General features: G+C 57.2%; 2 protein-coding genes across 30 annotated transcripts in view; one reads left to right on the forward strand and one right to left on the reverse strand.

Annotated features, from left to right (window-relative positions):
* Window positions 1-6576, forward strand: DLK2 (delta like non-canonical Notch ligand 2). Of its 4 annotated transcripts, XM_077998510.1 has the most exons (7): window positions 41-390; window positions 533-623; window positions 1734-1864; window positions 2139-2202; window positions 3494-3624; window positions 4548-4692; window positions 5654-6576. In XM_077998510.1, exons 3-7 carry the CDS (start codon window positions 1789-1791, stop codon window positions 6387-6389), a joined length of 1152 nt encoding a protein of 383 aa, XP_077854636.1. In that variant the 5' UTR covers window positions 41-390; window positions 533-623; window positions 1734-1788; the 3' UTR covers window positions 6390-6576. The 4 variants fall into 4 exon arrangements, with proteins under 4 accessions (XP_028702524.1, XP_077854636.1, XP_077854638.1 ...); XM_028846691.2 differs by lacking the exon at window positions 533-623 and having other exon boundaries at window positions 1-390; XM_077998512.1 differs by lacking the exons at window positions 41-390; window positions 533-623 and adding an exon at window positions 850-940.
* Window positions 6501-12097, reverse strand: part of ABCC10 (ATP binding cassette subfamily C member 10) — a 25984-nt gene continuing 20387 nt past the window's right edge. For 5 of the 26 annotated variants that reach the window (XM_077999899.1, XM_077999900.1, XM_015136426.3 and 2 more), the window contains exons 13-21: window positions 11903-12053; window positions 11527-11716; window positions 10902-11245; window positions 10395-10564; window positions 8894-9587; window positions 7822-7967; window positions 7644-7741; window positions 7325-7437; window positions 6501-6999 (exon numbers count right to left, since the gene is read on the reverse strand). In XM_077999899.1, coding sequence (XP_077856025.1) covers window positions 6837-6999; window positions 7325-7437; window positions 7644-7741; window positions 7822-7967; window positions 8894-9587; window positions 10395-10564; window positions 10902-11245; window positions 11527-11716; window positions 11903-12053 — 2069 coding nt within the window. In that variant the 3' untranslated portion in view covers window positions 6501-6836. Of the gene's footprint in view, window positions 7000-7324; window positions 7438-7638; window positions 7742-7821; window positions 7968-8893; window positions 9588-10394; window positions 10565-10901; window positions 11246-11526; window positions 11717-11902; window positions 12054-12097 lie in introns of all 26 variants that reach the window. The other 21 variants (XM_077999910.1, XM_077999907.1, XM_077999908.1 and 18 more) reach the window with 10 other exon arrangements.

Here is a 12097-nt window from a genome sequence, read left to right on the forward strand (position 1 = left end):
GAGTAGCTGGAATTACAGGCGCGCGGCACCACGCCTGGCTAATTTCTGTATTTTTAATAGAGACAGGTTTCACCATGTTGCCCAGGCTGGTCTCGAACTCCTGACCTCAGGTGATCCGTCCGCCTCAGCCTCGCAAAGTGCTGGGATTACAGGCGTGAGCCCACCGCGCTTGGCTGGGTCCTTGTCTTGAAATGTGTCTCTGAGCCATTAGCCAGGAGCGGCAAAGAGGCCTGGAGGACAGCCTTCCCCCACACCCCCTCCGTTACTCTCAATCTGAGCTCCAGGTTTGGGCAGTTGAGGATTAGCCTGAGGCCAAGGACGAACGTGATAGGGTACGGAAGAAGCAACTCGGCGGTGGAGGGGGTTTTGTGCTCACGTTTACAGAGTCAGGTACATTCCCAGTCCAGAAAGGATTCTCGGATGCAGTCACAAAAAGGAATGCGGTGGAAGGGCTGAGACTTGAGGGAGGGAAGGGTGGTGGGGGTAGGGCCAGGGTGTGGGTGGGTGGATGGATCGGGTTATATTTATATAGGGATAGGTTGATCTTGGAAGGCTGGAGACGGCGACATGGACAGGAAGAAGCGGAGGGCGAGGAGGAGCAGAGGAGCACACAGATGAAGCCGGTGATGAAGGCTTTACAAGCGGGGAGGCGTGGGCTGGTGACAGGCGGAGGGAGGGGAGCGATTGCCTGCGTGTGCATGGATCTATATGAGAAGCGTGATGAGCGGCGGACAGGCTAGGGCAGGGCTGGGGCGTGGGCCGCGGAGCGCTGGTCGGGAAAGTGGGCATGGGAGATGGGAGAATAACGGGGTCACGCGCCTCTGGCTTAATAGTTTGCTCCAATTGAGACTCAAGATTTCCTCCTCTCGTGGAAGGAAGCTGGGTCCGGGGCGTTGGGTGGCCGCGAAGAGCCGGGGCCCCGGGGAGCGCCGGGTGCTAGGTGTGCGCCGTGCGTCGTGGGAGGGGGGGGGGCGGGGGCGGGCTCCGCCCCTGGCAGGGGGCCTAAGCGCGCGCGAGGAGCCGCCGCCGCCGCCGCTCGGGGTCGCCTGGAGCCCCAGATTCCTGAGCGCTCGGCTCGTATGGCAGCCGCTTCGGCGCCCGGCCCCGCGGCCAGCTAGGGGCGGCCCCGCGCTCCCCCACGGCCCCTCGGCGGCGCCCGTCGGATCCCGCCTCGCTCTGCGCCCCGGGGCGCGGCACCTCCCCGCCGGAGGTGAGGACTGAGGGGACAGGGCGCGCGGGGCTACGGGTGCGGTGGGGATTCCAGGCCCCGCGCTGCCGCCGAGCCCAGCGCGGCGGAGATAGGAAGGGGACGTGGGAGAGAGTGGTGGGGGGGCTGTCGGAGCCGTGGGGCGGAGACTGCTCGCTGCCGGGAACCGTCCCTCCCTCCGGCCCCCGCGTTCCCTCGGTGCTCGAGGCCGCCTCTTGGCGCTGTCCCCATCCCGCAGACCCCTCTGTCCTGACTGCGATCCCAGCCCCAGCCATTCCCGCGCCTGGCCTCGCTCCACGCTGCCCATCTTTCGCCTCCTTCTTGCAGACCTGGCTCCCGGGTTCCTGTCTTCGCTCTTCTCGCGCTCCTCGCCTGCTCAACCCTTCCCTGCCCCCACCCTCCCGCTACCCCCATCCCCTTCTTCTGTCCCGGCGCTCCTCTCCCTCGGCGGCTCCTGTCACTTGGAACCCGTATCCGTGCCGCTATCTCCGCGTCCGACCGCCTCCTAACTGGTGCCGTCCCACAGGTGTTCACGCGTCCGGCCGTCCATCCGTCCGTCCCCCCTGGTGCCGGCGCTGACCATGCCCAGCGGCTGCCGCTGCCTGCATCTTGTGTGCCTGTTGTGCATTCTGGGGGCTCCCGGTCAGCCTGTCCGAGGTGAGCGCGTCCACCGGGCTCCAGTCGCGGCCCTGTCCAGCCGTCCTCGCTTGCACGTTGACCTCTGCCGGCCGGAGACGGCACTGCAGTCGCTCCGACCCGCGAGGCAAGGAAGACCAGGTTGCCTCTTTGGAATGGGATGGGTTTCTGTGTTATGTCCTGCCCTAGGGCTGAGTCCACTCAGTTACCGGAACCCCAATCCTCTCCTGAGTCCCGCATCCCAGCGAGCTGTGCCCTGACTCAGACTCACCCCTCCCACATCAATCTCTTGCAGCCGATGACTGCAGCTCCCACTGTGACCTGGCCCACGGCTGCTGTGCACCTGACGGCTCCTGCAGGTACCTGTCCTGAGCACGTGCCCCCAAACCCTTTGGTACCCATTTCCAAGCCCTTCACATGCACAACAGAGTGTCTAGGGGCTTCACACTCTACTCTTCATGCCTCCTATGGCTGACTGGCTAGCCCCCCTTTCCCCTTTACCTCAGCTTTCTTGCTTCTTCCAGTTTTTATTTCCCCACTTCTTTAATCTCCCAAATCTGATCCAGGGATTGTCTGAACCATTGCTCCTCAAGATACAGGGAGAGAGACCTAAAGCTTTAGAGAGCTTGGGGATTGGGTGCCATGAGGAAATGGAAAGATAAAGGAACGAGAGAAAGGGAAATTGTTTAGCCTGGAAAAGAAATGCTGCAGGGAGAGTTGCTGGGGAGAAACACTTACAATGAAAGAGTATCTTCCTTGATGAGTTTGAGTAGTTGACTCACTGGGGTGGAGAGTGGAGATTGGGCACATTCTGTAGCAGGAGGAAAGTGGACATAAGGAAATGAGCTGATGGGGCAGGCAGTTCAATTGGCTGGGGGTCTTTGAAACTCTTCATCCCTGGAAAGCTTTTAAAATATGGGTCAAGCGTTTGCCCTGGAATCATGGTGGGAGGATAGTCTTGATGACTTTTTTTTGTTTGTTTTGTTTTGTTTTTGAGACGGAGCCTCGCTTTGTTGCCCAGGCTGGAGTGCAGTGGTGCGATTGCAGCTCACTGCAGCCTCTGCCTCTTGTGTTCAAGTGATTCCCCTGCCTCAGCCTCCTCAATAATGGATTACAGACGCGCACCACCATGCCCGGGTAATATTTTGTATTTTTTTGTAGAGACGGGGTTTCACCCAGTTGGCCAGGCTAGTCTTGAGCTCCTGACCTCAAGTGATCCACCCGCCTCGACCTCCCAAAGTGCTGGGATTACAGGCGTGAGTCACTGCACCCGGCCCTGATGGCCTTTCAAGGTCATTCTTCTTTAAATGTTTGTGAGCACCTCAGACATGCCAGGAGGGGTACTGGAGGCATTTATAGACATCTTATTTCTTCCTCTACTCAACCCTGCAAGGTGTATACCCAATTTACAGATGAGAAGACTGAGGCTCAGGTTAAAATACAGAACCAGGGTTTGAGAGCTGGTGTCTGATGGTCTGATTCCATATATGTGTCCTATGACCTTGCACAGTCCTACACCTACCTGGGACAGGTCTGCTTTTCCTAAGGGGCTGTCATATGTCCTCTTGGTTTCTAGAAGCTCTGGTTCTGTCTCCTCCATTTCTTCATATCCACAACCCAGAACCCTGACCCTGTGTTTCTCCCCATCAGGTGTGACCCGGGCTGGGAGGGGCTGCACTGTGAGCGCTGTGTGAGGATGCCTGGCTGCCAGCATGGTACCTGCCACCAGCCATGGCAGTGCATCTGCCACAGTGGCTGGGCAGGCAAGTTCTGTGACAAAGGTAGGGGGGAGGAAGGGTAGTTGTTGGTTGGGAACCCCAGGTTTTTAGGGGAACAGCCATCGGTATTTATTGAGTGCCTATTGTGTCCTTGTCAAATCCTCAAATACATGGTATTTTATCATTTTTTTTATCTTAGACTTTTTATGTGTTGTCTGAATTGATCCTCAACATAACCCCATGGGGTAGGAAACGCAGCTGCTAAAAATTGTACTCATTTTACAGATCAGGAAACTAAGGCCCACAGCAGAGCTATAACCTGCTCAAAGTCAGGTTTGTTTTTTTGTTTGTTTTGTTTTTTGATGGAGTCTCACTCTGTCACCCAGGCTAGAGTGCAGTGGTGCGATCTCGGCTCACTGTAACCTCTGTCTCCCAGGTTCAAGCAATTCTCGTGCCTCAGCCTCCCAAGTAGCTGGGATTACAGGCACCCGCCACTTTGGCAAATTTTTGTATTTTTAGTAGAGATACGGTTTCACCATGTTGGCCAGGCTGGTCTCGAACTCCTGACCTCAAGTGATCCATCTGCCTCGGCCTCCCAAAGTGCTGGAATTATAGGTGTGAGCCACTGCACCGGCCTAATGTTTGTATTTTTAGTAGAGATGGGGTTTTGCCATGTTGGCCAGGCTGGTCTCGAATTCCTGACCTCAAGCCATCTGCCTACCTTGGTCTTCCAAAGTGCTGAGATTATAGACATGAGCCACTGTACCCAGCCCAAGGTCAGTTTGAGACAGACTGAGAGCCAGGGCCAGGAGCCTCCTGACTCCAAATTCAGTGTTGTTGTCTCTCCCTAGTATACCACACCAGCCTGGGCTGGGTTTGTAGTACAGCCACACCCATAGAACCTGAGGCCTGGAAGGCGTGGACAAGTCTGGTCTGGGGACCAGATGGGAGGGGTTATCCCAGAGCCTTTCCTGTCCCTTCTCCAGATGAACATATCTGTACCACGCAGTCCCCCTGCCAGAATGGAGGCCAGTGCATGTATGACGGGGGCGGTGAGTACCATTGTGTGTGCCTACCAGGCTTCCATGGGCGTGACTGCGAGCGCAAGGCTGGACCCTGTGAACAGGCAGGGTGAGTGCTGGGCCCTCGGGGTGAGTGGAAGGTTAGACCAGAACCTGGTGATGGGATGAGAAAAGAGGCAGGACTGTTGGGAGGGTAGGGGACTGAGGGTCAGACCACACAGGGACACTCAGATAAAACCCCTGCATGCCAAAGTGTTCCTAGTTCTGGGTTTCTCAACTCTTTTCTTGTACCTTCTGAGCCATTTCTTCAACAATCTATAGGAGCTAGAGAGGTAACAAACGTATGACTGCTCTGGTTGGGGAGGGTGGGTGTGGGGAGGCTGAGGGGCCTGGGTCTCCCCTCATCCTCGCCTGTACCCTTCTGCGTCACAGTAGGGATGAGGAAACAGCCTGCAGGGCTGGACTTGTCCTCATTTCCACATCAGGCCCAGAAGCCTGCAAGGATAATAATAGCACACTTATCCTGAGGCTTGCCTTCCGGCTGGGCCCTGTGCTAACTGCTTGATATTGATTATTTCACTTAACCCTCACAATTAGGGAAGCTGAGTACTATTTTTATTCTCATTTTTAAAATGAGGTATTTGGCCGGACGCAGTGGCTCACGCCTGTAATCCCAGCACTTTGGGAGGCCGAGGCGGGCGGATCACGAGGTCAGGAGATCAAGACCATCCTGGCTAATACAGTGAAACCCCGTCTCTACTAAAAATACAAAAAATTAGCCGGGCGTGGTGGCAGGCACCTGTAGTCCCAGCTACTCAGGAGGCTGAGGCAGGAGAATGGCGTGAACCTGGGACAGAGCTTGCAGTGAGCTGAGATCGCGCCACTGTGCTCCAGCCTGGGCGACACAGCGAGACTCTGTCTCAAAAATAAATAAATAAAAAACAAAATGAGGTATTTGAGGCTCGGAGAGTGTCGCCCAAGGTGACATGGTGAGCAGAGGTCAGGATACGGACCTGGGCTACCCTACAGGTGTTAAGTTGCTTTCATGCCCTCTCCCACCCCTACTGCAGCTCCCCATGCCGCAATGGCGGGCAGTGCCAGGATGACCAGGGCTTTGCCCTCAACTTCACATGCCGCTGCTTGGTGGGCTTTGTGGGTGCCCGCTGTGAGGTGAACGTGGATGACTGCCTGATGCGGCCTTGTGCTAATGGTGCCACCTGCCTTGATGGCATAAACCGCTTCTCCTGCCTCTGTCCTGAGGGCTTTGCTGGACGCTTCTGCACCATCAACCTGGATGACTGTGCCAGCCGCCCATGCCAGAGAGGGGCCCGCTGTCGGGACCGTGTCCATGACTTCGACTGTCTCTGCCCCAGTGGCTATGGTGGCAAGACTTGTGAGCTTGTCTTACCTGTCCCACACCCCCCAACCACAGTGGACACCCCTCTAGGGCCCACCTCAGCTGTGGTGGTACCTGCCACGGGGCCAGCCCCCCACAGCGCAGGGGCTGGTCTGCTGCGGATCTCAGTGAAGGAGGTGGTGCGGAGGCAAGAGGCTGGGCTAGGTGAGCCTAGCTTGGTAGCCCTGGTGGTGTTTGGGGCCCTCACTGCTGCCCTGGTTCTGGCTACTGTGTTGCTGACCCTGAGGGCCTGGCGCCGGGGTGTCTGCCCCCCTGGACCCTGTTGCTACCCTGCCCCACACTATGCTCCAGCATGCCAGGACCAGGAGTGTCAGGTTAGCATGCTGCCGGCAGGGCTCCCCCTGCCACCTGACTTGCCCCCTGAGCCTGGAAAGACCACAGCACTGTGATGGAGGTGGGGGCTTTCCAGCCCCCTTCCTCACCTCTTCCACCCCTCAGACTGGAGTGGTCCTTTCTCACCACCCTTCAGCTTGGGTACACACACAGAGGAGACCTCAGCCTCACACCAGAAATATTATTTTTTTAATACACAGAATGTAAGATGGGATTTTATCAAATAAAACTATGAAAATGCAAGTGGGCTCCTATGCCAGAAAAACCCACCTGGCGTTCCAGATGCAAGAGGGCCAGAGCAGAGGCCTGGTTCTGGGGAAGCCTCAGGATGCTGCCCACCAAGGAGTGATTTCCAAAGAGTAACCCAGGGTGCCCTTTTCCCTTCTGGGGAAGTGTGGAGAGGTAGAGCCCCAGAGGAGAAGGTAAACAAGCAGCCAGCACCTCTATACAGGCCCGGCCTGGATCAGAGAGAGGGGAGAACACTGCAGGGTGTGGGATGGAGCTCAGCGACCTCCGAGTGAGGCGGGGACTCCCTGCTGGCTGCTCTGCAGCAGCTGCTGGAATAGCGAGTGGGGCTGGTTGCGCAGGGTGGCCGGGGAGTCCAGCTCTACCACTCTCCCCGCTTGTAGCACCAGCACCCGGTCTGAGTTCAGGATCGTGTTGAGCCTGTGATGGGGAAGATGGTCAGTGTAAGGGATAAGGGACAATGACCTAAGTGAGAACACTGATCTGCTTTCCCTCCTCTCCCCTCGGGACACCACAGGTCTGTCCCCACAGGCTTTAGCCCCTGGCTTGGTGCTGGGGAAGGGACTGCAAAGTCCCTCAGATAATGTGCTATAAAGGGCCCTAGGCAGTACCTGGAGAAGGAAGAGCTGAGATTTAGGGGGCAGGATCTCTAAGGCCCTGACCACTGGGGTCCCTGAAAGCAATGGAGGCTCTGGGTGCATGCTACCACAGTCCCTGATTAGGCTGTCACTGGGTGTTTGCACACCTATGGGCAATGGTCAGCACTGTCTTGTTGGCAAAGCGTTTGCAGATGGTCTGCTGGAGCAGCTGGTCTGTCTTCTGGTCCACACTTGCTGTGGCCTCATCAATACACAGGATCTGGAATATGGGAATGCGGTAGGGGATAACAAAGGAGAGGCTGTAGGGTGGGCTGGGCCTGGCCCAAGCAACAGCCCCTACCACACTTTTAGCTCTAAAAGGAAAATGAACTTGGTCCCCTAAAACCTCTCCGGACTCCACCTCCCCACCCCCTTGCCCCCCGCCTCCTTCCTGGCCCTCTCTATTGTCTCTTTCTCTCACCTTACCTTGGCATCTGTGAGGAGAGCCCTGGCCAGACACAACAGCTGCCTCTGCCCAAGAGATAAGCTCCGGCCCCCCTCACCCAGCTCACCATCCAGACCACCTGCAAGGAAAGCATCTTCACTGCAGGGCCCAGGCCCTCCCTGCCCCCTTCTTGCTCTAGGGTAAGGGTCCAGCACTCACCCATGGAGGTAATCACCTCACTCAGGTGGCACTGCTCCAGGGCCTGCCACAAGGCCCTGTCCTTATGTAGGCCCCGGGGATCCAGGTTTTCTCGAACAGTCCCACTGAACAAAAAGGGCTCCTGGGGGATGATAGCCAGCTGGGATCTGTGGGACAATGACATGGAGTCCAGCGGTTGGAGATGTAGCCACTTCTGCTCCCAGCTCAGTTTCTGACTACAGCACTAGCACCTCCACGAAAGCCCGGGGATGAGACCTGAACATAACCCCACTCTGCTCCCCACCAAATGATCCGCTAGTAGTTGGGTACCTAGAACTGTGCCAATGCTATAAGCAATACCAAAGAAACCAAAGGCTGGACTCTGTCCTTAAGGAGCCTACATTTCACGGAGGTGTACACACACAAACCAGAGAAAACAAATGGGCTAAACTGTGTGGCACTGACTCCAGGGGCAGCAGTGGCTACGCAGGGAATGACCAGAGCGAATGAAAGGGCAGGTGACACTTCAAGGTTGGAGTGGGCCTATAATTGGGTCCTGAAGACATGGTAGAGTTATAAGGTAGGGCCACCACAGCTTAGAAGAGAAGGCAGAAGAGGCAGGCCTAGGGCTTTAGGATACAGTTTCCCTACCTTTTCCATGTCACTGTACTCACAGAAAATGATATTAGGTTGACCTGAGGGTAGAGAAGGGATGTATACCCTCCAGTGGGGCCACCTGAAGCCAAGGGCAACTGGCTCAGGTCTCAAGCTGTGCGAAGCACTGCCTGCTGAGCCTGAGGGCTCAAGGGATCAGTATCTTGGGGCACAAGAGTGGAGGATGTGTGGTGGGAAGTACAAGAAAGATGCAGCTGGAAAGGGTCAGGGCAAGGACGACCTTGAGATCACCAGCCATGAATCTGGACCTGGGCACTAGGAGTTCTCTGTCCTCGCCTGCTCATCCTGTCCTCCGTTTCAGCCCCTTGATCAGCCCTAGTTGCCCTGAGTTTATATAAAGCCTTCCTAGCTGTGCCCTCCTCTAAGTGCTAGTAGTTCTGGTTCCCCCTTCCCCCTCCCAAGTCCATCTCCTCCAGACCTGAGCTGGGCCAGCTCCAGCTGGCTGATGTCCACGCCATCCAGCAGCACTCGCCCTGAACTGGGCTCTAGCAGCCGGAAGAGCACCAACAACAGGGAGGACTTGCCGGAGCCCGTGCGGCCCACGATGCCCAACTTCTCTCCAGGCTGCACGCAGAAGGTCACTCCATCCAGGGCATTCGGCAGCCCTGGCCGGTACGCCAACACCACGTCCTGGAACTCCACGCCCCCCTGGGTCAGCCAGCCAGTGCCCAACTGGTGGAGTCCATGGGTGGGAGATAGAGGGGAAGAGGGAGATGGGGGAGATGAGGAGCCAATGGTGAGGAGGGGAGGATAATGAGAAATGAACAGTGTGAGAGGAAAGGTGAGAGAATAAGAGATGCGGAAGAAGGGACATGGTGAAGAATTTTGGTCATCATGAAGAGAGGTTATGGGAGCTGAGAAAGATGGGTGGGTAAAAAGAAAAAAATTGCGGGGGACGCTGGGGCCTTCAGGGTTCCAGAGCTTTGGCCTGGGGTCGGGGTACAGGCCTACCTGCAGTGGCTGGCCCTGGGGTTCCTGGGGCAGGTCACAGGAGTACTCTTCCAGCCGCTCAACGCTTACCAGCATGGCCTCCGTCTGTGTGAAGCTGCTCACCAGGCCTGAGAGGAGGCCCGTCAGGGACAGGGCATAAGACAGCGACAGGCCCACCAGCCCTGGGGGAGAGGATAACAGCTGCTGGGAGAGCTTGGACACTGGGATGTGTATGGGAGACTCCCCAAGCTGTGGACTGCGGGCATTTAAAGGAAGCAACAGAGGCTGGGCGCGGTGGCTCACGTCTGTAATCCCAGCACTTTGGGAGGCCGAGGCGGGTGGATCACAAGGTAAGGAGTTTGAGACCAGCCTAGCCAACATGGTGAAACCCGTCTCTACTAAAAATACAAAAATTAGCCAGGCGTGGTGGTGCGTGCCTATAATCCCAGCTACTCAGGAGGCTGAGGCAGGAGAATCGCTTGAACCTGGGAGGAAGAGGAAGAGGTTGCAGTGGTCTGAAATCGTGCCACTGTACTCCAGCCTGGGCAACAGAGCAAGACTCCATCTCAAAAAAAAAAAAAAAAAAAAAAAAAAAAAAAAAAGGAAGCAACAGAGAAGCAGGAGGGTGACAGGACCTAGCCTGGAGCACAGGAGGCTGGATGCAGGGCACAGGGTGGGCATGGAGAAGCTGGGAGGGATGGCATGTGGGATACTGAAGTGGGCTGGGGCAGTGTGGTGGGGATGGGGTGAAAGCAGGAAAGGGACTGAGACCAGCAGCTCAGAAAATTCATTCTAGTCCCCGAGCCGCCACCACCACCTGGGGACTGTCACTCAACTCCAAACGGGGGTGATGATGATAATCATGATACACCCTCACAAGGAACCCTGGGTGGGAGGCAAAAATGTTGGGGGGACAGTGCAGGGAGAGATCTGGGAGAAGGGTGGACCAACTTGCGGGTGAGGTAGGGGTGAGGGGTCCTGGGTGGCACCTGGGTTAGCAAGGCCCTGCTGGTGCTGCACCAGGGCAATGCCTGCGATAGCGCTGACCACTGCTGCCCCCATGAGCTGTAGCCGAATGTCCAGCCACTGCATTGTGGCACTGGTGGCAAACTGGCACCTCTGGTTTAGCTCAAGGAGTCGCTGGTTCTCCTCCTCAAACCTAGGGAAGGCCAGATGGATGTGAGGCCGGCCACTCCACTGCTGCCCTGAGCCACCCAGCCTCAGGGCCTCCACAGGGAAGGCCCTCTTGGGCAGTTCCTTCTTGGCAGCTGATCGATATACCCACAGGCCTCCCGCAGGGCTGCAGATGCCAGTGTGCTCTTTCAAAGTGGGTGTCTGCTCTGCCTCCCTATGTCCTTCTTCTGTTGCTTTCCTCCTTCCCCACCCCTTGTCCCCAGGAGGGCTGAACCAACCATACCCTGCATATTCCTCTTCTCAGGGGTCTCTCTTTTCCTCTCCCCTCAACACCTCATCCCCCTGGGCTCTGGTTCACACACCTGTAGGTGGCCCCTGTGGCCCGGAGCACAGAGAGGCCAGCTAAGGTATCAGCCAGATGGGTATAGAGTGGAGACAGGGTGAGGCTGCCCAGGCGCCGCAGCTCCCGTGAGGAGGCCCTGTAGTGGCGCTGCACGTGATAGTAGATGATGCTCAAAGGTGGCAGCAGCAGCAGCAGCCAGGGCAGGCCAGAGCCCAGCACGGCCAGGAGCCCCAGCAGGCCTGCCGCGTTGGCCAGGAGGATGTTGAGGATGAAGGGCAGGCTGTCATCCACACAGGCCACGTCAGAGGAGAAGCGGTTTAGGATCCGGCCCGTGGGTGTGGCATTGAAGAAAGTTACTGGTGCCTGGGAGAAGGACGCTGATTGGGCCAGGGCAGAGTCTGACAGAAAAGGGGTTGGTGGGCAGCCCTGGGGGAGGTGGGGTGGAGGGGAAGGCCCAAGATAGAGAATAGGGAAGGACTAAAATATCCCCAGAATTTGGGTGCAGAGAGGAGATTGGCAGAGCTTAAGGAAGAATATCCCAGGGCAGGAAAGACTCTCCCATCCCCAGTGGAGCCCGAGTATTGGGAGGACATTCCACAGGGCTAGGACTGCGCTCCCCTACCCCTGAGGTCCCAGCCCCTCACCATAAGGACTCGATGCAGCAGGCGTCGATGCAGGGTGGCAGCTGCTTCAAGGGTGCCTGCTGCAAAGAGCACTGCCCGGAGAAGGGTGCAGAGGGAGTTGACACCAGCAATGGTCGCATATACGGTGAGGTAGAAATGGATGTCTGAGGAGCCATTGGGGGCAGCTTTGGGCAGTGGGAACACTGGGGTGCTGGGTGGTGAGGAGGGAGCTTTGGGTAACCAAAAGTAGGGCCACTCAGGGGTCCTTTCTCCTCCCCCATGCCATCTCTCCCACCCTCCAGAAGCCACAGCATCTGGAATACCGGCCCCAACCCTCACTCCCTGCCTGGCGACCACTCTGAGAGCACCAGGCCCACCCCCAGCCCCAGCCACTCACTAGAGGTTTCCGGGGGAAAAGAGGAGCAGTTGCGGAGAGAAGAGCCCCGTAGAAGCTGGGCTGGTGGAGGCTTGCACCTCTTGGGAGCTATTCTCAGCCTTCAGCTGAGAGATCCAGTGAGAGAGCCACCAGTCAGCAGCGTTCCGCGTGGCTGGGTGGGGACAGGAAGGAAAAAGCTGTAAGAGGCTCCTCTCC

The sequence above is a fragment of the Macaca mulatta genome, chromosome 4, assembly GCF_049350105.2.
Source record: "Macaca mulatta isolate MMU2019108-1 chromosome 4, T2T-MMU8v2.0, whole genome shotgun sequence".
Lineage (NCBI taxonomy): Eukaryota > Metazoa > Chordata > Mammalia > Primates > Cercopithecidae > Macaca > Macaca mulatta.

Excerpts from the sequence above, each read along its gene's own strand:
- DLK2 (XM_028846691.2), top strand. The coding sequence starts at position 1,789 with ATGCCCAGCGGCTGCCGCTGCCTGCATCTTGTGTGCCTGTTGTGCATT. Across the intron at positions 1,865-2,138 it reads TCCCGGTCAGCCTGTCCGAG|CCGATGACTGCAGCTCCCAC; the intron begins GTGAGCGCGTCC and ends AATCTCTTGCAG. Across the intron at positions 2,203-3,493 it reads GCACCTGACGGCTCCTGCAG|GTGTGACCCGGGCTGGGAGG; the intron begins GTACCTGTCCTG and ends TCTCCCCATCAG.